This window comes from Agelaius phoeniceus, chromosome 20, assembly GCF_051311805.1.
Source record: "Agelaius phoeniceus isolate bAgePho1 chromosome 20, bAgePho1.hap1, whole genome shotgun sequence".
Lineage (NCBI taxonomy): Eukaryota > Metazoa > Chordata > Aves > Passeriformes > Icteridae > Agelaius > Agelaius phoeniceus.
The window spans coordinates 4,354,289-4,380,350 of NC_135284.1; the positions used below are offsets into that span (position 1 = coordinate 4,354,289).

Consider the following 26,062-nt stretch of genomic DNA (forward strand, 5'->3'; position numbering starts at 1 on the left):
ATACAATGTTTGGGGGGTAGGGCTGTTGTTTCTTGGTAGGGTTCTGCCTCATGTCCACAGCCCTGATTGCAAAGCAAGGAGGAGCTGCAACCTGTAGGTCACCCTGTGCAGCAGCAAAGTCCTAAAAGCTGTTCCTGACGGGATCCCTGTTCTGCTGAATGAATGGGTATGGAATCTCCTCTGTGCTGTAAGCCAGGAGCTGATAGCATTGATCAGAGCAGAGCTGTCCATCCTTTTGCCCGAGTTGCCCGTTCCCAGGTCGTGCAGGGGCTCTCTGCACCTGCCATGGGGGCTGTATTTTGCTGCAGAAGGCACCCATCCAGAACTGCCTCTGTTGGGTTTTCCTTTTGCATTTGTTAGCTAATATCATCTTCCCAATGTCCTTTCTTTCATGGTTAGAACCGGTTTGGTTTAATGAGGGCTGTTGTTGCCAACAGGGGAGTGGATATGTGTGGTGGAGCAGGCATCTCAATCTTCCCCTGCAGATGGGGAGGTTCAGCATCCTGACATGACCTTGGTGAAAGTTCTCTGGCGTGTTACTTTCCCTCTTTATTTATCTCCTTTCTGTGTAGCAGCTTTTGCTTCCAGGGAAGTGTCTGAGCTATTGGAAATCTGTCCTCTCTTCTCTTCCCCTCTCCAGAGACATTGTCAGCGTAACACCCAAACTACTTAGATTGACGCCTGAATATTCTGCTTTTGCACAATCAGGAGGCATTCAGTGAAAGTAGCAAGAGGAGAAGAAGTTTAAGATTTAGGACTGACATTTTTAGATACTTTTCAATCCATAATTTTGCACAGTCTTGATGAGGAAGGTCAGAGACTTCCTTCACATGGGGTGCCCCTGTGTGTATGTGTTGAGCATCCAAGTGTACAGCACAGGGGAAAAACATTCCTAACAGTCATCAGATTGCAGTGTGGAGTTGTTCATATTTCAGATTCTTATCTGAAGAATCTAGGAGCAAAATCCAACCCTGCATGTTCCTGGAGAGTTTCAGAGCAGTAGGATGGAACCTTTTGCCTGTTTTTCTCATGCAAATTATGGTAAGGATTATTCAGTGTTTAAAATCTGGTTTATACTGGCTTCTGAATTTCATTTAAAATAAACATCTGGAGAGCTTTTTGATCTCCTGTGCAAGACTGTTGTCTGCCTGCCTTGTTAAAATGACTTCTGCTTAATTTTTAGTGAAAGGCAAAGACCTAGATGGTTTCAGCCCAGAGGCAATCTAAATGCTTCCCCTTCTGCAGTTAGAAATTTCCATGAGCAGATACTTAAAATCTGTTCTCTTAGGGAATGTGGCAGCAATAGGTATCTGTTTTTTCCATGCTGCAATTTGGGATTTGCAGAGCTGCTACCTGTAGTGCCATTTGTACTTGTGCAGAGCCTCGTTCTCCTGGTGCCAAGCACATGCTGGAGCAGATGCTCCCTTCAAGAATTTCGGTCTCGTCCCTTTGCAGCTTGCAGTCCAAAGCCCTCCGTGGGAAGATTGCCACGGTGTGCTGCTGTCCCACAGTCAGAGCACTGGAACAGGGAGTCATCAGTGATTTATTCAAGTAGCTGTTACATTCAGAGTCTGTTTTCTGTGATTTGACAGGAGCTCACTCCTCTGCTCTTCACTGGAGACTGGAAGCCTGTGCCCGTGGCGAGGGCTGGGTATGTGCTTCCAGTGGCTCTCTGGCTTTGAAACAGGTTCCTGTTGCTCTTTGCAGAGCCTGGAGCAGTGATCTGTGCAGGCAGTGTCTGCAGAGCTGGAGTGACTTTACCTCTTTGTTTTTCCTCCAAATTCATATCTGTATGAGATCAGCTGGTCCCGTATCGTGTGTGAAGTAGTTAAATGCTACCCTGCATCTATAAGATGTGATTTTTTTTCCCCCCTCCTTTCTAGTCTCTTTGATCAAATCAAATAAAAACGCAGTGCTTTCATTTCTAGTTTTATAGTTTCAAAGACAATCTCTTGACGTGCTCGAGCAGTCTGGACCTGAGTCCCTTTTTTCCTTAGTCCAAAGGCTCGCTGTGTCTTGTGCCTTTCTCTGTATCAGCAGTTGCAATCTGCATTAGCTTTTATCTGCATCAAAAGACAAATGGAAGAGAGCAGGACCCTGCAGGAATGGGAAACAGGCTTACATGTGCAATGGAAATATGTAATCCTTACATTCAGTCTGCCGCATGGAGTACAGACCAGTTCCTGTACTGGAAATCTCTAGCCTATACTCTCAGAAATGAGAGTTTAGATGATTTTAGGCTTTGAAGGCTGGTTAATCCCCTCCAGTGGTTAATACCAACATAAAATATTCCGTGATGCCAAACTTTTCCTCCTAAATGCTTCTTTTTCCCCTCTTTCTTTTTTTTTTTTTTTTTTTGCATATGTCAACTATACAAAGCAAGGCTCAATTTGAGAAAAATTAGCATTCAAACACTCTGTAAGCACTTTATTTTTGTCTGCTTTGTGAGCAGCTGAACACATGTCCAGGCTGAAATACTCGGAGCTGCTGCTGCTGCTTCCCGGCGCGCGCGTGCCAGGCATGGGAGAATTCGGAACTTTGTCCTCAAGAGGCGCTCCCGATCCCCCATCCTGCAAAAATCACATCTGCACAAATCTCCTGCTCCACTGCATCCCAGGAGGAAAGGATCCCAGTTAAGCCAGACCGAATCACAGCCAGGGAGATGAGAGCTCTGGTCGCTGTCATCCCGATCCAAATCCCAGCGGTGGCTGATGGCATTTGGAATGGCGCGGTGCTCGCTCCTGTCTCGGAGTGGTGGTGCTCAAAGCAAAGTGTGCTACTTCTCTGCATTAAGGAGTCAGATTCAGCTGTTCAAAGCAAGTTGATAAATTGCTTTTCATTAAGTGTCTGAGCGCCAAGGGGTTCGGTGTGTGTTCCAAGGAAAAAATACATTAATTACAGCTTCTGTAGAGCATTTATCAATCACGTAGTTATAAACACTACTAATGCAGTTAATTGGAGGTAGAAAAATTTACCTTTTTGAATTTGTTGACTGAAACAATTCCGTGGCTGGAAAGACAAATTGGAAATTAAAACCTGGGGATACTTTTAGTGGGAGCTGCACAGTGGAGGTCAGGGCTGTTGGAGATGGGTTACCAGGAGCTCAGCTTTGTGCTGTCTGCTGTTGAGGTGCAGGCTGCAGCAGCATTGTTCTCTTCTCCCACACAGCCACGTTGTGTTTGCCATGCCAAGGGATCTCCCTGCCTGTGGTACAGTTTCAGCTCCCTCTGTGTCCTGCTTGAACAATTTATTTATTCCTCTTTGTGTGTTGCGTGTTGGGTTTTTCTTTTTTTAAGGAAAAGGCAAGTGCAGAGGAGGAAAGATGCACAAAAGCAAACAAAAACATCCTATAGTCTGTAAAATTTTCTGTGAAAAAAGAAACATTTAATGACTATAAACTTCAGGTAAAGCTGGTGTGTTGGCAGCTGCTGAAGGAGTCAGGTGAGATTGTGCTGAAATGTTTTATCAGGTCCTCAGACAAAAAACCTCTGGTGTTGTGGTGTGCAGAGGCTTTGAAGGCACCTTGCACATTCATGTTGCTTTCCCTGTGGCTGTTTTGAACTGCCAGCTGTGCAAGTGGCCGTTTTTCATGCTTCTCAGGAAAGCAGTGAGAATAGCAGAGACTTTTTACAGTAGCTCACCAGTAATTTATTTCCTGTCCTTTCTTCTATGGAGTTGTTACGAGGTGGCCTTTGAGTTTCCTGGGAGATTGATAAGGACATTAGGTCTGTGTCAGGACAAGCCAGCAGGACACCAGCACCTCGTTGTGAAGGTTGACAGGAAAACACCACCCCAAGTGTCTGGTCCAGCTCTTTGGTATTCACCTGATGGCTTCTGTTTTCTGCTGGTGGGTGTTTTGTACATGTGTTGCAGCTTCTATTCGAGGTTCTTAAAATGCTTTTCATCTTTGCAGCTGGCTGCACCGTATCTCCAAGTACAGAAGGAGGCCTTATCTTGCCCTTACAAATGATAAGATGTGTATCCAAGAGCTGATGTGTTTGTGGTCCAGCACAAACTGTTGCTGTTGCTGTGCATAATCAGACAGAGATCTCCAGTTTTGGATCTTTGGAAAAAATGTATTTTTCACTGCTGGTTTTGTAAATGGGCTGTTAAAATTTCACCACGTGTGGGACCATAATTCAGTGTCCAGAGGGAGAAATACTAAACCAAACTGTCAGTGTGATTGTACAGGTCAGAATGGTTCACATGCATGACCAATGCAAGCCAAAATCCATCCTCCCTGTGAGCCCATGTTCACACACCACCAGCACACCTGGTCTAAAAGTGAGTCATTTCCTATTTTTATTCCTTTATATGCAAGTTCAGTTTTTCTTTTGTTATGAAGTATAATGCATTCTGCATCATCTTATTTGCAAATATTTCTCATTTTCAAGTGGATCTATTTTTAAAACAGGACTCAAAACATATTTTTCAATAGCTAACAAATGTCTGCTCTGTTGTTTGTCTGTTGAATAGAGGTAAAATTTGTTCAAAGTTAGCTCTGTTGGTTTTTTTTTGTTTTTTTTTTTTTTTTAAATAATCAGCTTGGAATAAACAGGGAAAGATAACTGCTTTCCTACCCAGGAACTGTCGTAATCTGTAACTTCTAACAATATTTTAGAAGGAAAAACTGTCTTCCTTCTGTCATGTGCAGCCACAAGGATTTCTGTAAGTCATGATTAAGTCCTTAATTCAGGGCTTTTACAGAGTAAGTGTGGAGTGAGAAGAGATAATGAAACTGGTGATCTTTGTGAAGCAGCCACAGGAGAGGGAACTATTTCATGTTTCCTTTCCCCTTTGCCTAAGCAGCTGTTTGCTGTACCTAAGAAAAACTTCCTTTTCAAGTCTGGGAAAGCAAGAAAGCCAAGAGGGAGGAATTCTGCCCAAGAGTGGCATGAGGAAGTGACATTTCTTGCATGTCCTGTGTGGTGAAGGAAAGCCCAGAATTATGGCCTTGTGCTTCTCCCACATATGGAACACGTAGGAAAGCTGCACATAACCCTGTTCCTGCTGAGGATGTTGAGGTTATAACTGCAGGCTGTCCCCTATGGGAAAGGGGTCAGTGTGTATTTTGGTTTCTTATCACTTGAAGGCAGAAGGAAGTTGCATAAAGGATGGAGAATGTCTGTTGGTGGGAATGCGTGGTACCTCCACTGGGGTATGTGTGAGCAGCATCCTGTAGTTCGGTAGAGGCTGGGCTGTTCTGGGTTTCCTTTGGATGGAAGTCATCTCAACTAATCCTAATTTTCCCTCATGTTCACATGAGAACAGGCAGGCTCGTGTCTGTAAGTCTTGTTCTGTATTTCAGAGCTGCTGTGATGTTGGGAGATGCTGCTCAAGCATGTAGGAAGAAGTTGGGTTTAGTTTGCCCTGCGGGTAATGGGTGCTTTGGAGGAAGGAATATTTGTTTGTGCCTGACAGTATCTTGTTGAGGAAAATGAGATCTTTTGTGAATGTTGCAGCGGAGGGTAGGGAGTCTGTTTTGCATTTTGAAAATAAAAATGTAAGCCTGATATCCAGGGCAAGTTATTTTGATGACAGTGCTGGCCTGTGCTCTTAACTGCTGTGGTTCAACTGGAGCATCTTTGCTCCCTCCCCAAATATCCATGGAGCCATATACACCCATAAAATACATTCCAGGCTGTGTCTTCATCCCCATTTCCCACCAGTACAGCATGAAAAAATTGAAGTTGGAAGTTACCATATAAAAGGAGAAAGTTAATTAAAGGTCAGAGCGCTTTAGTGTAGTGAAAATTGAGAGGAGGCAGATACAAAGTTATTCAAATTACTTTTGACTTCAGGCAGGTCGATTTTCCTATTTCTTGCATATGTTCCCATGGTAAAAGTAGTATCTCATCTGTCTCACAACTGACCACTAGTATTTGTGTTTCAAGCACAGCCAGAAATTCTCATTTGAAGCTTTGGCCAGGCCCTACAATTGTTCCGACTTGTCTTTTCTACATCTTTCCTTCACCTTAGAAGTGGCCTGCAACACCTGGCAAGACCTACTTTACTCCTCTGTTGTCTGTCAGCTCCTTCCACGTTGCAGAATACAGAGTTAAATCTAAAAATACTCTTAAAAAGAGGTGAGGGCTTTGAGCAAAGTAAAGTAAGCCACTGATTTGGGTCATGAAAGGGAATTGATGTCACTGGTTCTTCGTTGCAGCTTTCTTGATCTATGAAGTTCTGTTCTGGGCTGTGAAGATGGAGAGGAGCAGGGGTGAGCAAGTGGTGCTCAGGACAGGGAAAGGTGATCTGTGTCCATTTTTTGTCCTCAGGAGACTGTCCAGACTCTGACCTTGTCAGCCTGATGTGAGAAGTCAAGGTGGTGTTAAATGCTTTGCAGTTTCATTTTCTTCCCAGTCTTCAGTGGTAGAAAACTGTCACCCACTGCTGTCCTTTAAATAAGGAGTGACCGTGGCATCGGGTGATTAAATGCTTCATCCAAAATTATGTCAGGAACCTCTGGTGAGCCAGATACTTCCCTCCATCTCTGCTGTCATGGACTAGTCCATCATCAGGAGACCACTGTTCTAACATAAATATGGCCCAAAAACCTGAAGCGAACAGTATAAGGAGTCATGTGCAGTTTTTGCCTGTGTCAGAGTGGTTATGTGGCTTCAGTAATGTTTGTTAAGTGCTTTGATATGCTTTGGTGAAGGACAGAGTGTTAATAATTAAAATTGTAAAGAAGTTCTGGAGTAGCATGGGATTTGACAACCGCTTTCTGGTCTGTTAGTTAACAAAAATGCAAAATATAAATGGACGAATCAGCAGGAATTGAGTAGAACGCTCCCTTCCCCCAGCCACCTGCATGGGCTGAGCACAGAAAGCAGCTAATTGTCTGCTCTGCTGCAGAGATGAAAGAAGCTGGTCCTACAACAGGAAAGGCTATTGAACTGCATGAAGGTGGTAAATTATCAGCACTGAAAACCTTTTGAGTCGGTATCTTTACGTGCTCAAAAAGTACATTATTTGTACTGGTATTGACAGCGTTCAGGAGCTGATAAAAACAGCGTCTGGTGACGTGAATCTTGTGTTTCAGTGCCTGTAATTAAGAGGTCTATAAAACTGAAACTTGTTTTTTGAAACTCTGCACCATCGCCCTGTTTGGGTGTAGTTGGAGGGTGTGTTTGGTGAGGACAGGCCCTCATAATGGCTTTATCTTGGCCCAGCTAACGAGCTGTTTGCAGAACTGCTCTGATTTGCAGTGGGCAGACTGTAAAGCAGCCTCGTGTTTGTCCATTTTCCTGCTAGCAGTTCCATTTGCAGAGTGCAGGCAGGAGCAGGCTTCTTGCCAGCAACAGCTTCATTCAGATTAGGGCTTTAGTTCAATTATGTCCAATTAACTTTTATTGCAGATAGCAGTGATAATTACTTGCAAGTCAATTTTTTGGCTGTGGTTATCCCAAGGCTAAAGTCTGAGCTTGATGGATTTTAATAACTGAAGTGACGTATAGCTTTTCCTCTTTTTTTTCTTCTTCAGGCCTCAATTAGATGAAAGGTCAGAAGCTATGTAAAAATCCATCTTACAATTAAAGCCAACTGTTCTACTCCTTGGCAGATGCGTTGTACTGTGTTTTAAAATAATCTCTTGGGACAGACCTAAAAAAAGGCTTTTTAAACTCAAAGATCATAACCTTGAGCTGGCTGCTGCTTTATCCGAGGAGTGAATTTGATGGAGCTGATGTCACACGTGGCGATACCTGAAGCTGAGAGCTGCCTCCTTGGCTTTTTTTAGTGCACTGCATCCTGTTCCAAATTGCTCACCTAGAAGCCTTTAGTGGTAGCCCTTGGGCATGAGGAGTGTGATATGAGCAATATTCCATTTAAGTGCTGTTATCCCAAAGCTGCTTCTTTTTCTTCCTTTTTGGGCGTTGCCATCCCAGCTCGGAGAGAGGAGCAGAGCTGTGCTGTTGCAGCATTTAAATTCTCCCTGCCTTCCCCACCAAACTAATTTTGTTGCCTGAGTAACATTATAAATGGAGGTCAGCCTGAAAGGTGACGTGGTTTACAAGCAAAATCATAGTTAATTAAATGGCAAGAAGCAAAAATTGATTTTGATGGAAACTGTTGCAAGGGGCTCCAGAAAAGGTCCACCTGAATGCAGAAAGCCAAAGGTCCTGTGTTGGCAGGTGCTGACAGTGCACTCCCTGTGCTACAAAAGGCGACTTTCTATTGTTCAGTTTCCTAGTTATTTATCCCCAAGTCCACTCGATGCTATTGTGATTTATTGCCATTTCAGAGGGCAACTTCTCTGCCCACTGTTTCGCAGTTTTCCATTTATAAAGCATTAAGAGGATGTGATACCAGCCGGTGATGAATACAGTGCTAGTTTGGTAATTTTCTTCCAGGAAACGCTAAGATTTATCTCTAGCTCTTCAGCAGTCCTGGGAAAGGGCCATTCTGGTAAGTGCTCAAAAATAAAGGGCAATTTTAGAGCTGGAAAAAGGCAGGAAGCCTGCAGGATGGGTCTAGACACTGTCAAGCAAAGCATGGCTGCCTGGAAGGAGTTGTATTGAATGCTGAGTTTGGCAAGAGGGTTCAATGTCTGCCGTTGACATGAACAAGTCTTTGAAACCCCTACATTTTAGGTTACTTTGGGAGAGGAAAAAGGAATTATTCTCCTTGGTGTTGAGCAGCCTGCCGGGGGGTAAATGAGACACTGAGTTTCCCTCGGAGCATGAAAATTGGCCCGGATTCAATTACGTTTCCTGGCAAGCTCTTGCAGACATTTGTACCAAAGAAACTTCCCAGCCCGGGTTTGTTTTTGTTGTTGCCTGCAGCATTGATGTGCTCTGAACTTGGCATGTGCTGCTCGGGGGGCTGCCCTAAATCCCGCCCGTGGCTCTGCAACTTCAGGGTGGGGATGGAACTTGATGGAAGTGCCTTGTGACTGAAGGGCAGAGGAGGAGCAAAGCCCAGCAGCCACAAGCCTTTAACAACCCTCGCACAGAGGCTTTCGGGACCCCAGGGTGCTGGAAACTTGGAATAGTTTGGAGCTTTTTTCTTTTGTGTGTGGGTGGATGCTCCTCGAGCTTCCTCCTGGCCTCGGGGCTTTGTGAACAAGCCCACAGTTAATCGTGGAATTTCAAACATGTGTGTTTACTTTCAGGAACCTAACTTTAGACTTTACCAGCTCGCTTTCCTCTAAACTAGCTCAGTTTCCCATGTTTCAGTGGCCAGGGGTGGTTTGGGGGGAGTTGTTTCCTTTGTGTTCTCTCCCTGTAAGGCTTCTCAGGAGCTTCAGAGGCTGGTGTATCTAAAAGCTTGGCAATAACTGTATATGTGGTCCATTTATGTGATGATAAAACTGTGTTAGAAATTTCCTAGTAGTTGCTTTACATCTAGATTTTACTCTAGGTTGTAAAAGTGCCACCTGGTCTGAGAAGCACAGAGGCAATAAATACTAAATGTTGAATATAATTCAGAAAATGATAAATTTTTAAGTCAAGAAAGGCAACATTGTGGTAAGTTCTGCTGGAACTGATTCCTAGCTCTGCAGGGGTGTCTCTGGGCAGTGGGTTCTTCCATCCTGGTGAGCCTTGTGGTGACAGGGGACACGGTGCTGCCTGGACCAGAAAACATCCTGATGTGCAAGTAAGGCTGAAGGTAATAGCCATTGTGGAGATGTGCCAGTTACCTCCAAATCCCAAGCACTGCAAATCCCTCTTAAGCTTAACATGCTTTGATTTAATTATTAATAAATCTTAGGAGAAAAAAAAATCTGTTCACATGTCTAAACCTGCTATTTTGTGGAGCATCCTGCAGTACGTGTGCTGTTAAGATTATATCCCGCAGCCAGATTAGATTAAAATCACTTCAAAGAGGGGTATTTATTTATTTATTCCAATCTAATGATTGTTTTCCTCTAGAGATATGCTTTACCTTTTTCATATATATTTTTTCAAGACAGAGCTCGTTGTGCTGCATTTGCCAGTGTACAGAATCTTTTTAAAATGCAGTTTAAAAACTGAAGTTTTCATGGTTCACAGCCCTCCATGGCTGGGTGCCACAGCCTGCTGGTGAGATCACTCTCCAGTTTGCAGCTGACTGGTTTAGATGACAGTGTGACTGACCCTGGTACAGTGCAAACCCCTCTCCATTCCAGTTCCCCCAGTAGCACAGTGTTCATTCTTGGAGGGCTTGGAGCTTTGCAGGTGCTAGTGCCCACACAAGTCACCACCATGGAGCCAGATCTGCTGGTGAGGAGTCCTGATGTGCCAAGTTCAGTTCATCTCCAGCTCTGGACTAATTAGAAGGAATGAACCCAAGCAGGAGGGGCTGATGGGCCCAGCTGCCAATCCTGAGGCAGCCAGTAGTGCTCACCTCAATCCCAAATCCATGCCAGGGATTTCAGTTCAATTCAGCTGGTGTGAGTTGGAGTTGTCCATGCCAGCTCATGCTGGGGAAGAGTCAGTCAGAAAGTAGTAGCCAGGTGCTGAGTATCTCAAAGGGAATAAATGTTAATTAATTTCTAACTAGAAAAAATAAAAGGGGCGCTTGTCAAGATATTTCAAATGTGTTTGTTTTCAAATACTGAGATCTCAATTATGAAAACCAGTATTGATTTCATAGAGAAGAAAAACTGAAGCAGGATTTAAATGATAATGAGAAATTCAGCAATGGAGCTATGGTTAGCATTTCTGTACAAGTCTGAATTTCTTTTTCTAATGCTCAGCAGTGACCTAGATGTCACCAATTTGTTTACTGCAAATCAAGCTGAAAGAGTGATTTTTAGGCTTCCACTTCAAATTATTTCTTGTAAGTCCAGTATTTCCTTTAAAATTATTATTGCCACCTCAGTCTTTTATGAACCTTTGGCATTACCTCAAACGATTATCTGCCTGCAGGAACAACTTGCCTTTATAGCTCTCTCTAAAACATTGCTCTCCATACTGGAGCTAAAGCTTCTGTAAATACATGTTTTGACCTTCAAGGAAGCACTGCTGTCATGTAGCAGGAGCCTGGCTATTCCGAGGTGAATGCTGTGACCACTCCTAATCACTTGTTCTCTCTCTAATGTGCCATTATCCTGTTTATTGCTGTGTGCACCTCGCTGGGGCACTTGAGCAAGAGGTTTTCTGAGAGCGTCACAGTTCAGGCTCTAATGAGCGTTAATGATGGAGCAGGTGAGCAAACCCTCCCCTCATCCTGCTGCCAGAAATGCTGCTCCCTCAGTCAGAGCACGGCTGGGCTCTTTCAGGGCTGCACACAAACTTGCCATCAATTAAATAATGTTTTAGACGCCGACCTCCTTTGGGCCTGCAGGGATAGGAAGTGAATCCTTGCTTGGTGTCAAACGTTATTGGAGTAAAAGGTGGATGCTCAGATGAATATGGGAATAGTGTGATCTGTTTTTCTGTCTACAGTGAAGGCTCTTAATTTTGTTTGTCTGCTTTTCACCGAGAAATAGGTCTTGTTTGTGCCAGCCTTCTGAAGTTGATGAAATGAGGAAAAAAGGAAAATACAATTATTATTTTTTTCTTGCTGACTGTGGGTGTTTCTGTTGCTTACTCAGGTAAAGCTCTGACAACTCACAGTGGTTTTGTCTTCTGATTAAAAGGAGCTGGATTCTTGTTTTGTCTTTTTGGTCTTGCTGGGCATGATTTGGGACGAGGAGCTGCTGCCCACAGGCTGTTTGCAAAGTTTCACTGAATGTTGTGTACCCACAGTCATGACTGCATCTCATCTATAAAGGCTGAGCAACTTTTCAGTTCCTCAAGCAATTCCTTGATGTTGTGGATGTGACAGGTCTTCAGTCATCATTTCTGAAAGACTCCAAGAATTCCATCTCCTTCAGAGAATCAGAAGAAAATCCAGGTTTTACATATCTTGGACTTTGTGCAGTGCAGATTGTTGCTGTCTCCTCGGAATGAAATGGAGAATGATACAAATGTGTTTTGTTGGTGGTTGTGCTGTCAGCCCTGCACCTTGGTGAGGTGCTGTGTGTGTTTCTCACGGCACCAGGTCTGCGTTACTCTGCGTGGGAAGGGTGAATGGGCAACAGCCTGGATTGTCAGACTGACATTCAGTGCCCAAAACTATTTTTGTTAGTCACAGTGGCACCCAGCAGGCTCAGTCAGCTTTGGACAGCACTCGGTGAAGATGCAGAATCTCTCATAAATTAATATTTGTATGAGATTTCTTGGCCGTTGGTTTAATCAACCTTTGCGTGTTGAGCTGAGGAGATGCATAAACATGGAGCTAATGAGCTGTACACAGTGAGTAATTGCTGTGCTGCAGGAAAGCTTCGTGTCCACGCTGCTCACTCCACTGCTGCCAGGTTCCATGGGCACTCTGGCCTGTGCTGGCTTTGCATTCAGAAGGTCTCTGCAGAAATCTGCTGTGGGAGGTTTCTGGAGCGTGAAGGTGGCAGTGCTGACAGTGTCACATCGCTGTCATCGCGTTGTTTGTGCCGTCTCAGCAGTGAGACTCTTTCAGAAGTGGCCTCTTAGAGGTTTTGGCAGATGTGGCTTCTCATGTCTGGGCTCAAGCTTTCTCCTTCCGCCCCTTTTGATCTTTGAATGCTTTCTCAGTTGTTTTAATTGGGGTTTGTGAAACCATGACTAAAATTAAATCAGCTTACAAGTCTTGAATCCTTCAACTCTTCCCATGTTTTGGAGGTCGTGTAACAAGTCCCAAAGCCTTTCTAGCTGCTCCTTAGGTGTTTTGCTCTGTATAGCAGCACTGATGCTTGTGGACATCTGGACAAGGAGAAAAAAATCTGATTTCTCCAGCTTGGTTCTGTCACCCTGTTTCCCAGAACTTTCTAAAGTGCTGCAGCCAGGAGGATTTGAGCAAGGGCTTGGACCAGATGGCCTCTAGAAATCTTGTTCCAGCTTAAATCTCTGTAATTCTGGTAACATTGGACATTTTGAGCCCCAGTTAGCCTTGTTGCTGGGATCCCTTTTTGCACAGCAGCGGTGGGATTTGAGGGGAGTTGTGCCGTGTTTGTGTACAAAGAGATTTAGTGCTCCATTTCAAGGTTTGATTTCTTAAATGCTGGAGCAAACAGAAGAGGATGGTGGCACCTCTGCAGCCCCTTTGTGCACATCTTGCTGTTACCTGCCCCACAGCACCTCGGGTTAGCAAATCTTTGCTGAAATGAAGGAAGTTGTAGCCATTCATCTTTCAGCCTAATGGACCACAGAAATTACAAGCTGTAGCATGCAGCTTAATCTTGCCACAAGGCAGAGTGCTGCATACTTTGCCTTCAATTTATGCATGCCATGCCTTTTTGTTAAGTGCAAAAAGAGCAGTTGACAGAGTTTCTCCAGAGAAGTTGCCTTGGTGGATAGCAGTGCATTTCAGCATAGTGAAATGAGTGATGGTGGTTCCTTTACCATTCATAACAACCACCTTTGAAATGTGAGGACAGAGCTATGGATTATTCTCTGTGTGTCAAGCAGCAGAGGAGAGCACAGCAGCTATTTTGGTTTTAACCCTGCAGATGACCCAGTTCTTGAAGTATTTCCGTTGCTGTTAGGAGATGCAGTCAGGGCTGGAGCAGCGGTCGCGCATCTGTGCTTGGTCAGGCCTTCACCCAGGGATGGCTCTTTGCCTCTTTCTTTTCTCTGTTCCTCCTTGTATTATAACTTTGAATTGTCTCTCTGTTGTTGCAGTGTGCAGAGGAGTGAATGCCCCATGTTGTGTTAGTGCCTGTCTGCCATGCTGGCCTGTCTGCCAGGACCAGGCGACCTCTCCTTTCAGCTTCTTTCTTACACGCAGATGAACACTGGACTTCAGAAATGTGAGTGATGTTTTGTCTGCAGGATGTGGTTAACTGTTAAATCTGGCTCTGGTACCGCTGTGACATAAACATTTAGGATACAGTGGAAAAACTATTTAATGTAGAGTCTTTCTTTTGTTATGCCTTCAAGGCATCTGTCAATAAAGGCTCTGAGAAATGGCTGTAGAGGTTCACATGTGTGCAGCTCCTCTGTTCCTGGCTCTGAAAAGGTTAATTTAACCACAGCAGGATGCAGCAAGTGAGGTTCCTGTGAGATTCGTGCCTCTCTGCTGAAAAGGTTTTGTGCTAAAAGTGTGCCAGCTGATTTGCTTCTCAGCACAACTTTTTCCTCAGTCTTTTTCGCTTCCCTTCGTGCAATTACTCGTAGACGCCAATAAAAGTTAGATCAGTCTAATGCAAACCTTTTGAGGTCAGCAGCTCTTGCTCTACATACCTGGGGCTTATACTGCAAATATTAGTGAGCTAGCCTAAATTACTAAAGTTCAAAGTTTCCATCTTCTTCTGATGTCTCTTTGGTGCCTCTGAAAATATGTCTGCAGAGTGCTCTGATAATTCTTTTTTGATAACTTCAGTCATTTTTTTTCATAGTTGTACTGGTATTTTTAAGAACAACTTGTGCTTGGGAATGTAAGTTTATTGACTAGAGGTTTTTTTAACTCTGTCTCTCCTCTTTATCGCTGAAGTAGCACACTGATTGTTCAGCTGAAATTTCAGAAATGCCAAGATTTCTATGTAAGGTCTGTGTACTTGGTTCTTAGGGCTGTGACCTGTCTCTTGTGTTTGAAATGTGCATTGGGAGATCTCAGTTTGCTGATGCACTCATTGCTTCTTAAACCCAAGTGATTTACAGTCCACTGGTAGCTAAATTGTTCTTACAGTGAGGCTTGTGATGCTGCAGAAAATAAATAGGGAAGATAATTTTGCACTTAAGAGTGACCTGCTCATGGTCATGGTCCTGCCAGAAGTGACTGACATGGTTCACATACACACCTGAGCTCCCCCCCAGCACTTCTGCTGACTCCATGGGCTTGGTAATTATAATATCACCCAACAACAAAAAAAATCTTCACTCACCAAAGACTGGTGATGGTATCAGACTGGGCATCCCCTCCTTTCTTGTTCCTGTTTCCAGTGTGAACATTGCCTGTGGGGTGAGGATGTGCCCAGGTCTGTGCATTGCGTGAGATTTCTTTGTCAGAGCTTAGTTCTGAAAGCAAAATGTTGAGGTTCATGTGAGGGCAGCTGTGCATAAATCAGGTATTTGCTAATTACAGCTTTACAAGGCAACATGCTGGTATGTTGGGCAGTTTTCCTCACCTGATGGTACCTATGCTGTTTCTTGGAGATCTGCAGATCCATGTGCTGAAAGCATTGCTGTGTCCTGCTCAGTGAAGAGCTTTGGGAGCTGCATTTCAAAGAATTTAGGACATAAAGTAGCTGGCAGGCACGGGCTGGCAGTGGTAATGCTCAGCTGTTGGGTTTGTTCTGATTTTATGGAAGATGAGGCTGCTGGTGCAGACCTTGCTCAGCCCCTCTGCAGATGTGGGCAGGATTAATTGGTGCATTTCTCTTCTGCTGGAGATGCATGAGTAGCCCAGCCCCTGGCCAGGGCAGAGCTGAGTTAATGAGCGTTTTTTAATGAACAGTGACTTGAGACTTTGATGGGGGCTGGAAGCAGGCTGTAATAATAGTGCTATTGCTTTTATAAAAGCTACAGAATTCCACAGGATTGCCTTTTTCCAGACTTACAGTGTTTGTATAAATAATTTTTAAGTGTCATTTTCTGGATCAGACTTCTCATTAGTATTTAAAAATCCATATTAGCTCAATTACCTTTTTTTTCCATATTCACTCTCTAATAAGGGGCTTGTTCTTACAAGTGGTCTGTGCAGTAGGAGTCTGGTAGATTAATATGCACATATTTTTTCCTTTAGAAACTGGTGGCTAAAGGACTTCCAATTTCAGTATTTTTTGTTGAATTCCAACCTGAGTTCAGGCTAACCCTGGAATTCCTTTTCCACACAGGGGATTTCTCACAGGGCCAGTATTGATATTCTCTCCTTCCTCCCAGTGACTCCAGTATAAACCTGACTGGTCAATTGGGATATTTGAGGCAGGATTGTTCAGGTTGTGTCTGCAGCTGCTGTTGGATATAGCAGCAGTCCCAAACCTTCTGGGGAGGAAAAAAGGTCATTTTTCTGTGACAATGGTACAAAATCAAGTGAAAGGTGCTTCTTAGGAAGTGTTTTGTTAGGAGGGGACATCAGAGAAGAGGAGATTGGACTGAATGTGGGATCATCAGCTAAACTGAGTCTTTTGGGGAGGGCTCTTTCTGTAAAGCCTTTAGAGAAACTGCTAAAATTGAGGGGTGAATGCAGAAGGTGGACACAGCTGGTTCTGGCTCATCCCGGTGCAGGAGCTCTCATTAGGTAGCAATCCTGAAGGCCTGTTTGTATTTTGTTTGATGACAATGAAAATTTAACCATAGGCAGCTTTTAAAAAGCAGTGGGTTTTAAAGTCTTAATGTGAAATGCACTTAAAAGATGTTCCATTAGTGCTGAGGTGAGGCAGGGAAATCTGTCTCATTCCATGACAAAAATAGCTGCAGTGGTGAGAGCAGGAGTGTGACCAGAGGAATCGGTTGCCACGGGATTAGCAGGAGTTGTGAACCTGCAGCTCACCAGTTTATTGGGGTAATTGCTCATATGCACAGCTTTGCCTTGTGATAAACATGAAATAATTACTTTTCAATGAAAGTATTCTGCCTTGCATTCACCATTAGGGAGCTTCCTGGAGCTCATCCCATTGTTCTCCTAATGAAGCTTCTTCCTCTGCCGTTGCCTCATCATTTTATTATGGCCTGATCTGGAATTCTTCCTCTTGCACACAAATTATGATATTCCAATTCCAGCATTTTCTTTCAGACTATTCTAGCAGGTTTTTCATTCACTTAGTTACCAGAACTAATTGTTCTTTATTGGTTTGTAGGGTATTTGTATGGGATATTCAGATTCTTGCTCACCGTGTAATGCCTTTCTTCTAATATTTTACTGCCTTAATTACTACAGTCATGGAATCTTGCCTGTGGAACTACTAGCAAAGCACTTTGGGGCACTCAGAAATACATCACCTTCAGGCCCGAGTAACATGGCTGAGTTAGCCTGGAGTAAAAGGAGCATCATCTTACCTGTGCATAAACCAGGTGCTGTTTGGAATGGTGTTGGGTTCAGAAGATCCCATCCAAGGGATTTAAAAGGTGGTTTGCATTTGGTAGGATGCCAGACTTGATGCTGGGGTGTTATTTAAGTTTAGCTGAGGGGTTATTTTCTCTCAGAGGAAGGAATTCTTCCAGGTTTGGGAGTAGAGGTGTGTCTGACTGACTGATGGCTGCAGCCTGTTCAAACAGCCATGTTTTAGCTGCTTCCTGAAACTTCTGTGTAACAGAAAATCAGATGTTTGGATAAAAGAACACTCAGTGTGTCTGTTTAGTGTTTATATTTAATTCACTGATTTGCCTGTAGAAATGTAAACCAGGCTGGGAAATTTTGATGGCAAAGGTGTCTTAAAGTATCTCCTTAATTTTTCATCTGAAAATAGAATGTGTCAGTGTCTGCAGGCATAACATAAACCATAACACAGGCAGGTATGGGCTCCTTTGTCCTTTGATTCTTCTCTGGTTCATGGGGGGGTTGCCAGGGTCATGTCTTGGGGAAGAAACAGACCTTAATGAGCGTGGGCAATGCTAAAAATAAAGGTTGGGAGTTCATGAAGGTCTTGGCTTTTGAGGCAGGGTGATACTGGCAAATGCCATTCGGAGGCTCTCCCCTCTGCTAGGAGCACAGCAGCTCTCTCAAAAGGGCAGATATAAACACCTGCCTGCAGAGACAGGTACAGGGATGTGCACAGAGAGATGTTTGGGTTAATATTTCCTTTGATTAAGAGAAAGGGATGATATGTGCCAGTGTCTGGGCAGCACAGGAGGTACAGGTACAACTGGCGCCGTGGTACGAGCTGTGCTAGAGATGGGAGACAAACTGCCTGTAAAGCTTCTTAATTCACAAAAAGATATTTTTAATATTTCCATAATTAACCTTTCTTCTGGTATCCATTCTATTTTCCATTTTCTGACCTTTCTTTTCTGAAAGTGAGAGCTCTTAGAGCAGAGCTGCTCTCCCTCATCTGTGACAACAGGAAGCTGCAGGATGCAAAGAGAGAAGTGGCTGGTACTCATCTTTTGAGGCAATTTGCTTGAAAGAATCAGAGGTGGATTTTCAAGAGGAAGGGCTGTTTGCCTGGGAGCAGAATGCTCTTTGCTGGAGCATTAAATTTCCTTGGGTCAGAGGGCCAGATATGGGGCTGGGATATTCTTGGGTGGATGCCACATTCCATGTTCTCTTAGCACAGCAAATAGCACAGGGATGCTGAAAATTTTAGGAAAAAGGATGGGCATTTTTTTCCAGTGAACTGTTTGCAAGGTGAGGTGAGGGGGGGGGGGAAACAAGCAAAAGCTAAATTGGATTGTCAAAGCTGCAAGCCATTATTTGAAGATTATAAAATCAGCAGGAGTCCCACAGGAGTTAGGCAGCAGAGCTGTGGTGGGAAACAGCCCAACTCTCTGCTTGGAATGTGATTATGGCAAGAGACACACACATTTCCCTAGAGTTCTGAAGTTCTTTGCAGGAGCAGTTGGAGCTTGTGAGCCAGGTGGGTATCTGGTAAATCAGAGGAAGTGGAACCACACCTCTGTCTCCAGAAGGCTTTTGTCTCTGTCTGGGGACTAGCATGTTTTTAATCCTGTGAGGTAATCACATCACTTTGCCATGTGATGTGGGGATGTTGTCCTTAGCAAGGTGCCACCTTGAAAAGTCAGCTGAGGAAATAATTGCAGGCCATAAAATAATCAGCCTCCTTCCATTTGCTGAGTTTGGGCTGACAAGAGCTTCCTAATGCACAGAGAGACACTCAGTGCTTTCAGATGTCAGCACCTAGGAAAGGAGTGGGGTGTAAATGGAGGCTTGAGCTGAAGCTTTGATGTGCGTGGGGTTTGCAGGGCAAGGGTTTGGTAGTGGGGGGATGCAGGAGCTGCTCAGGAGCTTCCCCTATCTCTGACGGAGCCATCTGGCTCCAGGATGGACACACCGCTGGAACAACTGATTTAAGAAGGGGGAAAAACCTGCACAACTGCAGCTGGAGAGAGGAGTGAGGATTTGTGAGAGGAACAGCTCTGCACAGACCCCCAGGGCACTGCACAAGGAGGGGGAGAAGATGCTTCAGGCTCTGGAGCAGAGATTCCCATGCAGCTCATGGTGAGGCAGCTGTGTCCATCTCCCTGTGCTGTGGAGGTGGAGAAAGTCAGGAGTGGAGTTGAGCCCCAGAAGAAGGGAGGGGTGGAAGGAAGAGGTTTTTATTTCTCATTACCCTACTCTGATTGGATTGGTAATAAATTAAACTAATTTCCCCAGGTCTGTTTTGTCCATTTTGGCGAGTGCTATCTCCCCTTCCTTTTTCTGACCCCATGTTTCTTCTTCCATGCCTGGCTGAGGATGGGAGTGACAGAGCAGCTTTGGGGGCACCTGGTGCCCAGCCAGGGTCAGCCCACCATAGTATGGTTCCCACCTCAGGATTGCAGGGGCTTCATGTTTAATTCATATCTTTCTGATTTGGAATTCCACGATAAAAATACTGAGAATGGTTTGAAGAGTGATGAGGAGGCATCTTAAATTAAGAGACTAAAAACCAGCCCACCACTGCAAGCTGTGAGGAATATTTCAGCTGGAGACAGTCTGATGTTTATAACACATTACCTGTTTTTGTCCAACTGCAAACATACTCTGATGAGAACGTGGTTTTGTTTTGCTCCCCCGGGCAGGTCTTGCCTTAAGCTGAACTGGGGCTTGTGTTGGTCACCAGGTAATAAAGGGAATGAGGCGTCTGCTCCATGACCCGCTGGTCTGGCAGGATGAAGTTTCCTTGCCTCTTGAATCCTTGGAGATTTTCTCCCCTTGTTGTGTGACTGTCTTGCCCTGGGCTTGATCCCTTGCTTACCAGAACTGACCAATTTCCTTTCTCCACAGGGGACACTACACAGAAAATGAGATCTGCACAGTATCCTACCCCAGCAGAATTGGATGCTTATGCTAAGAAGGTCGCCAACAATCCACTGACTATAAAAATCTTTCCGAACAGCGTCAAGGTTCCCCAGAGGAAACACATACGCCGTACTGTGAACGGACTCGATACTTCGGGCCAGAGGTACAGCCCCTACCCGTCTCAGGCCACCACCAAAACCGGCCTGCTGGCCATAGTCAAATCCCCAGCCAAGGGAATCATCAAGGACTTTGACGGGACGCGCGCGCGCCTGCTGCCGGAGGCGATGATGAACCCCCCCTCCACGCCCTACGTTGCACCAAGCACTTTATCCCACCCCCAGGCGCTCGCTCGCCAGCAGGCTCTCCAGCATGCACAGACTTTGCCGCACCCCCAGAGCATCCCGCAGCACCCTCAGGGTATTCCACAGCCACCCAGCTTACCGCACCCTCAGGGGATCCCGCAGGCGCTGCCGCACCCGCAGAACATGCAGCAGCAGCAGCAGCCGCAGGGCTTGCAGCACCCTCAGCCCATGGCACACCAGACCCTGCAGCACGCCCCGAACCCGCTGCTGCAGCCGGGTTTGCACGGAGGCAGAAAGATGCCGGACGCAGACGCGCCGCCGAATGTGACCGTGTCTACCTCAACCATTCCCCTCTCTATGGCTGCCACCCTGCAGCAGAACCAGCCACCGGACCTGAGCAGCATTGTGCACCAGATTAACCAGTTCTGCCAGGCCAGAGCTGGCATTAGCACTACCTCAGTGTGTGAGGGACAGATCGCAAACCCCAGCCCTATAAGTCGCAACCTGCTTATCAATGCAAGTACCAGGGTATCTACTCACAATGTCCCTACACCCATGCCTTCCTGTGTAGTAAACCCTGTCGACCATGCTGCTGCTGCTATTCCTCCTGCCTCTGTTAATGTGCCCATGGTCAATATTAACAGGGTGCCGCCCGCCTACCAGAACGAAATCAAATCGGTTGCGTGGAACCAGCACCAGCTTGCACATCTGCAGCAAATGTGTGGGGATGCTGCTGGGCCTGCTGGACTCGCAGGGAAGCACCCTCAGAGAGAGATTGCAGGGCAGAGTTTCCCTGGCAAAACTTCCAACTACCCTCAAGAACTGTGCATGGGCCAGTCCTTCAGCTTGAAGCCCCCCATCGAGAAGCCTACGCCTTCTCCTCCTGTGAACGGGTTGCAGGGACCTTTGCCATATACCAATGGGCACTATTTCCAGCCCCTCTGGAATAACATTCTGCCCACGCCCAACAGTGACAGCTCTGGGTCCCAGGACCTCACCATGCCTTTCCATGGGGGACAGCCAGCGGGAGCGACGCTGGATTGTGCAGGAGGAACTCATTACAGAGCTGGAGCTGGCCCATCCAGCCAGAATAATGTGATGCAGACCATGGATTACCTAAGTGGGGACTTCCAGCAGTCCTGCTTCCGAGACCAGAGCATGGCCGTGCTGGGAAAAGTCCATCGGCCTCCCATGAACCGAGCACCTGAACCAACCGATAGTCGAAATCTTCATATTCAACACCCAGGGTATAGATAGGCTGCAGTCACTTTCACAGACAAAAAAAAAAAAAAAATTATAGGTTTTAGTCTTAATTTTAATTAATAAGCAAGGCGTTTTTAACTTGCAAACTTGTGTGATCATTATAGTACCCATTGGAAGAAGACATACTGTATATTTAAAGAGCTTTGCTTACATGTTATCTCTCTCCTTTATGCATCAAATATTTAACATGCCTTTTGTGTCAAAGAATTTCATTACACTACTTCACGCCACAGCTGTTTCCTCACAGCAGATTCCCCCTTTGTGCAGCTTTTTTTTTTTTTTTTTTTTGCCTTCTGCTGAGCAGCTCCTCGCTGGACTGAGGTTGAGTTGCTGCAGGGTTTTGCAGCCACATCTGTGCTCCAGTGAGAGCGAGGTAGTGTAGCTGCTTCCATTTCCATCTCAATTTCCTCACAAGATTAAGAGCAACAGAATTTTGTCAGGGAGTAGGGCTTGTTTTCAACTCAAAAGCCCATTTCATTAATGCATTAAACATTGACCATTTGCACTGTCTAGAGGCCTGTGTAATTGAAAAAGAGCCTACGTTTGAAAAGAGCCAGCTAGGGGTATGTATTTAGGCTTTAATAGAGGGAGAAGCTTTTCAGCTGTTTCTTGCCCACATTTATCATTTAGACTTTGTCCAAAGTCAAAAGTCTCTGGCAGATTTTTCTGACACTTTGTGTTTTCTGGACAGGGTATGAGGAGGGGAACGGCGGGTTTGGGATGAAGGCAGCCACGGGGAGTTGCCTTTCTTCGTGTTCCCCCTCCCCAGTGCCCTTCCACCAGCCTCAAAGCTCATGTTGTCTGAATCCCTCGCTGCTAGGAGTCTGGCCAGCCTCGTGTGAAGGAAATCCAGACCCACTGACAACTCCAAAAAGGGTTCAGCCACTTCTCTGGAAGCTGGAATTACTGCCAGGGTGAGGAGATGCAGCTCAGCCCATCCCCAGTGCAGTGAGCGCTGTGGGATGGGAGTTGGTTGGTCTGAATCAAAGCTCCTCTCACAAGCCACTGTGGGATTGACAGTCCCCTGTTCCTCTCCATCAAAACACCCCAGCGGATTTAATGGAACAATTCTTCTCCCTGGGAATTAGTGAAGCTATTTTTAACATCCCTTTTTCCCAGGGTCTCGGTGCCTAACTCCTTCTGTTCCTTCCCCACGTCACTTCCAGCAGCCAGTTGAGTCAGTGACTGTAGGACACTAACTACTGGGTAACCTCAGCATCTTGTTCTCCTCTGTGTACCAAAACATCCCTTTCCTTTCTAACAGCCGAATTTATTGTAAGTAGAAAATTCCTCATCTCTGTTAACGAGACTAATACTTGAACATAATGATCACAATCAAGTTTGGAAATTAAAAAAAAAAAAAGAAAAAAAAGAAAAAAAGAAGAAGAAGAAGAAAAAAGTTTAAAAAAATAAATGCATTGATTCTTTCTATGTACACTGGCTAAAAAATATTGCTCTACACTGTAACTTTTAAGTGTAATATTTCTGTATGAATGTCGCCTGGTAGTGTGGGTTTGAGTAGCATTGTGTATGGGTGAACCCACTGGCCTCTGCCATCCACTGGCCTCCCTCACAGCCCTTGGAAAAACAAAGCCTTAAGTATTTGCTCCTTGAACTTTCCTTAATGAGCATGGTTTAAAAAAAAAAATCTTAAAGACATCATACAAAATTAAAAAAAAAAAAAATTAAAAAAAAAGTTTTGAAGTGACGTCATAGTTGGCTAGAGATTCTTAAAGGTTTTTCGTAAATGGGAAAATTAGAAAACATTTATTTGTATTTTTTTAATTTAGAATGTGTAGTCCTGGGCTGTAACAAATATTTAGGTTTCAAAGCTTAGCAGAGTACATTTCTGACTCCTTGTAAGTTAGTACACTTATATCATGTCATTATTTAAATTCTTTTAAGTGTACTATAACCCGTTCTTTAGTGGTAACTCCTGAGCAAAGTTAAGCAATTTGACTAAAGACGGATTAAATTATGTGTTGGCTTGTGTTGCCTTATATTTAAAAAAAGGAAAAATTGCCTGATTGTGTTATGCCAAATGATAGCAACATGAAGTCCTAATTTATTGTTTATAATCGTATTCCTGCAGTCTTTGTGAAAACTGGTAAATATACATCTATGAAAGAACGAAAATCCTGAGGCTTTTCATGCAATATTTTTCTGAATCCATTCTGTTGGAGCCAGAGTTCGAGTCTGAAGCTGCTTCCCCTACAGTCACCCCGTCGTTTTCCCCATCCCAAACCCAACCCCAGTGAGGGCTGTGCTCTGACCTCACCCCTCCCTGCCCAGTCAGTCACTGTAAGGTGTTCTGCTCCTTTTTACTAAATCAAACCTTGGCCTCTCCTCTGGTCCGTAGCCTGCTCCAAATCTTAACCCAGACTGTTACTAAAAGCTAATTTTTAACTCCTGCTCTTCTCCTGAGAGCCTGAGCAGAGTCCTGTGCCGTGGTGGTGGTTGCCTGGGAGGTGTTTGGTGGTGTTGGCAGCACGCTGTGAGTTTTTGGGGACTGTTCTGCACAGGTACAGCCACAACCTCCGAGGCTTTGCCCCGGTACAGCAGGACCGGGAAGCAAAATTCCTGCTGAGACTCATCCAGGTGGGACATTGCTTGAAAAAAAATAAGAATCATTTTACTATTAAAATATACTGAAACCTTTCCTTTTGGTCTGGCAGTGAGATTTTTCTTTGAACTGACCCTTTCACCTCTGCAGCAGCGCTGTTGTGATGGGCTCCCCACCCTTCCCTGCTCAGCCCTAAAGAGAAGCACTGTCCTGCCTCATTCCCAGGTGGGATGTTGGGAGCAAAGGTTGGATCCGTGGTGTAGGTGCCCAGGGTGGGGGTCTGGCTGTGGCACTGTCACCAGGGCGAGGAAGGAAGAGCCTTGTGGTGCCTTGTGTGGCAGGAGCTGTGCCCTGCTCTCCTGGAAATGTGGAGAAACCTCCCGTGGTTTTTCCTCTCTGCCTGGTGCAGAATTAAGAGGAACCAAAAAGCTGGGAATGTTCCCTCTCTTCCATGAGCCCCTTGGGGGTGGTCACCAACCTTTGGGGCTCACACTGCAGCTCCCCTTGCCTGTCCATCCATGGGTCACTGACTCCAGCACAAGGCTCTGCTCCCTGCTGGATCCTCAGTGCCTGCTCTGCTCCTTGAGGAATGAGTAAAGCTCAGGCGTTTCCTCAGCTCCTCACCCTCCCTCAGCAGCAGAACCATCCTCCCCATCCCCACTTCAGAACCTCGAGCTGGACCTTAGGAAGATCCTGGGAAGGATAAACACGAGCATGGCGTGAACCCTTCCACAGGGAATCTGTGCCCCATGTTTGGAACAGAAGCTTTGGAGCTGTTCAGCCACAAGCCCAGTTTGTCACAGCCCAAAGTGAGCATTTTATAAAAGACACTCGTGAGTTTTCTTCAAGCTTTCCATGTCAGATGTCTCCAGGGGCCTGGCTGCTCCCGTGGAAACCAAACAGAGCTGTTTGCTGGGGATCACTGGGAGAGAACTGGGAATTGCTGCTGTGTTTCATTAAGCCACAAGACTGATGATCAAGGCTGCTGCTTCTGTGCTATGGGTACCAATTAGAATTTTCTTTATTATCATTATTTTGTCCACAGGAAAAATTAAAAAAGAGACCTGGTCCCTCTGCCCCTTCTGCTGGTTTTATGCAGTGTGAGGTGCCCTGGAGTCTCAGGGTGGGTGTTTGTCCCAAAGGGAATTTGGGGAAGGGTCTCCATGGGTTTCTGGGATAGGAATGTATCAGGCAGAGTCTGGCTGACTGCTCCAATAAGAGGAAAGGTTTGGGAAAACAGAGAAAGAATCTCTGCGAGAAAGGTGCTGAAATAATGGTTAAACATAGGAGGAGGAGTGGAGGAGGGGGTTTGAGTCCTGCCAAAATTTTAAAGGAGATTTGTAACATGTGCAGTCACCTTCCAGAAGATGGGAGCTGACAGGGTTTCCTCCCCTCTCCCAGGATTGTACATCTCATTTAATCTTTGCTTCCATCTCTCAGAAGGACAAAACTCCAACCCCATCTCACTGCAAACCTGAGCATTAAAATCCCTCCTTCCTACTGTTCCCACTGTTCCCCAAATGCTATGGACATTTGGTTCCCACATGGTTTTCCTGGAATTTGGGTTAAACCGGGCAGTTTAGCCTGGCTGAGCTTAGGCAGGAAGATCTGTTTGCCCACAGGCACTGCTGCATCCCTCTCCAGCATCCGGAAATTCCAACAGCAGCCACTCCATCCATCAGAGCTGCAGGATCCTCTTCTCCTTTGACTCAAATCTTCTTTGGTATCTGGTTTCCATCCCCCCAACAGGAACAATCTCTTCTGCAAGGAGTTTTCAGGAGACTTTCTCATCGTCTTTGCAGCCAGTTGGACCTGGAGCGAGGATCCGGTGGAAAACAATCCAGCAGGGACTTGGTGTGAGCAGCTGCTGCCTCTACTGAGGAATCACCTGCAGCCACAGCTAAGCTGAGGGCTTTGAGTAAAATCCAACATTTTAAAACTTCTCCTTTAGGGCTTAATAAGTTTTTCTTCCCAGATTTTGACCCAGGGTAGGCAACACCCAGATGTTCTCTGCGAACTCCAGCAGCTCCAGCAGCTTGTGAGGTTCAGAGAGGAGCAACATTGGGGATGCTGCAAAAATTCAGAGCTGAAA

The 26,062-nt window shown here is 45.3% G+C and overlaps 1 protein-coding gene across 4 annotated transcripts in view; it reads left to right on the top strand.

The window, feature by feature from the left end:
* The window catches only part of FAM222B (family with sequence similarity 222 member B), a 36,378-nt gene extending 12,312 nt beyond the window's left edge, over positions 1 to 24,066 (top strand). For 2 of the 4 annotated variants that reach the window (XM_054646799.2, XM_077188663.1), the window contains 2 exons: positions 13,626 to 13,753; positions 19,828 to 24,066. In XM_054646799.2, coding sequence (XP_054502774.1) covers positions 13,672 to 13,753; positions 19,828 to 21,401 — 1,656 coding nt within the window. In that variant the 5' untranslated portion in view covers positions 13,626 to 13,671 and the 3' untranslated portion in view covers positions 21,402 to 24,066. The remainder of the gene's footprint in view (positions 1 to 13,625; positions 13,754 to 19,827) is intronic. The other 2 variants (XM_054646802.2, XM_077188664.1) reach the window with 1 other exon arrangement.
* Positions 24,067 to 26,062: the final 1,996 nt, after the last annotated feature.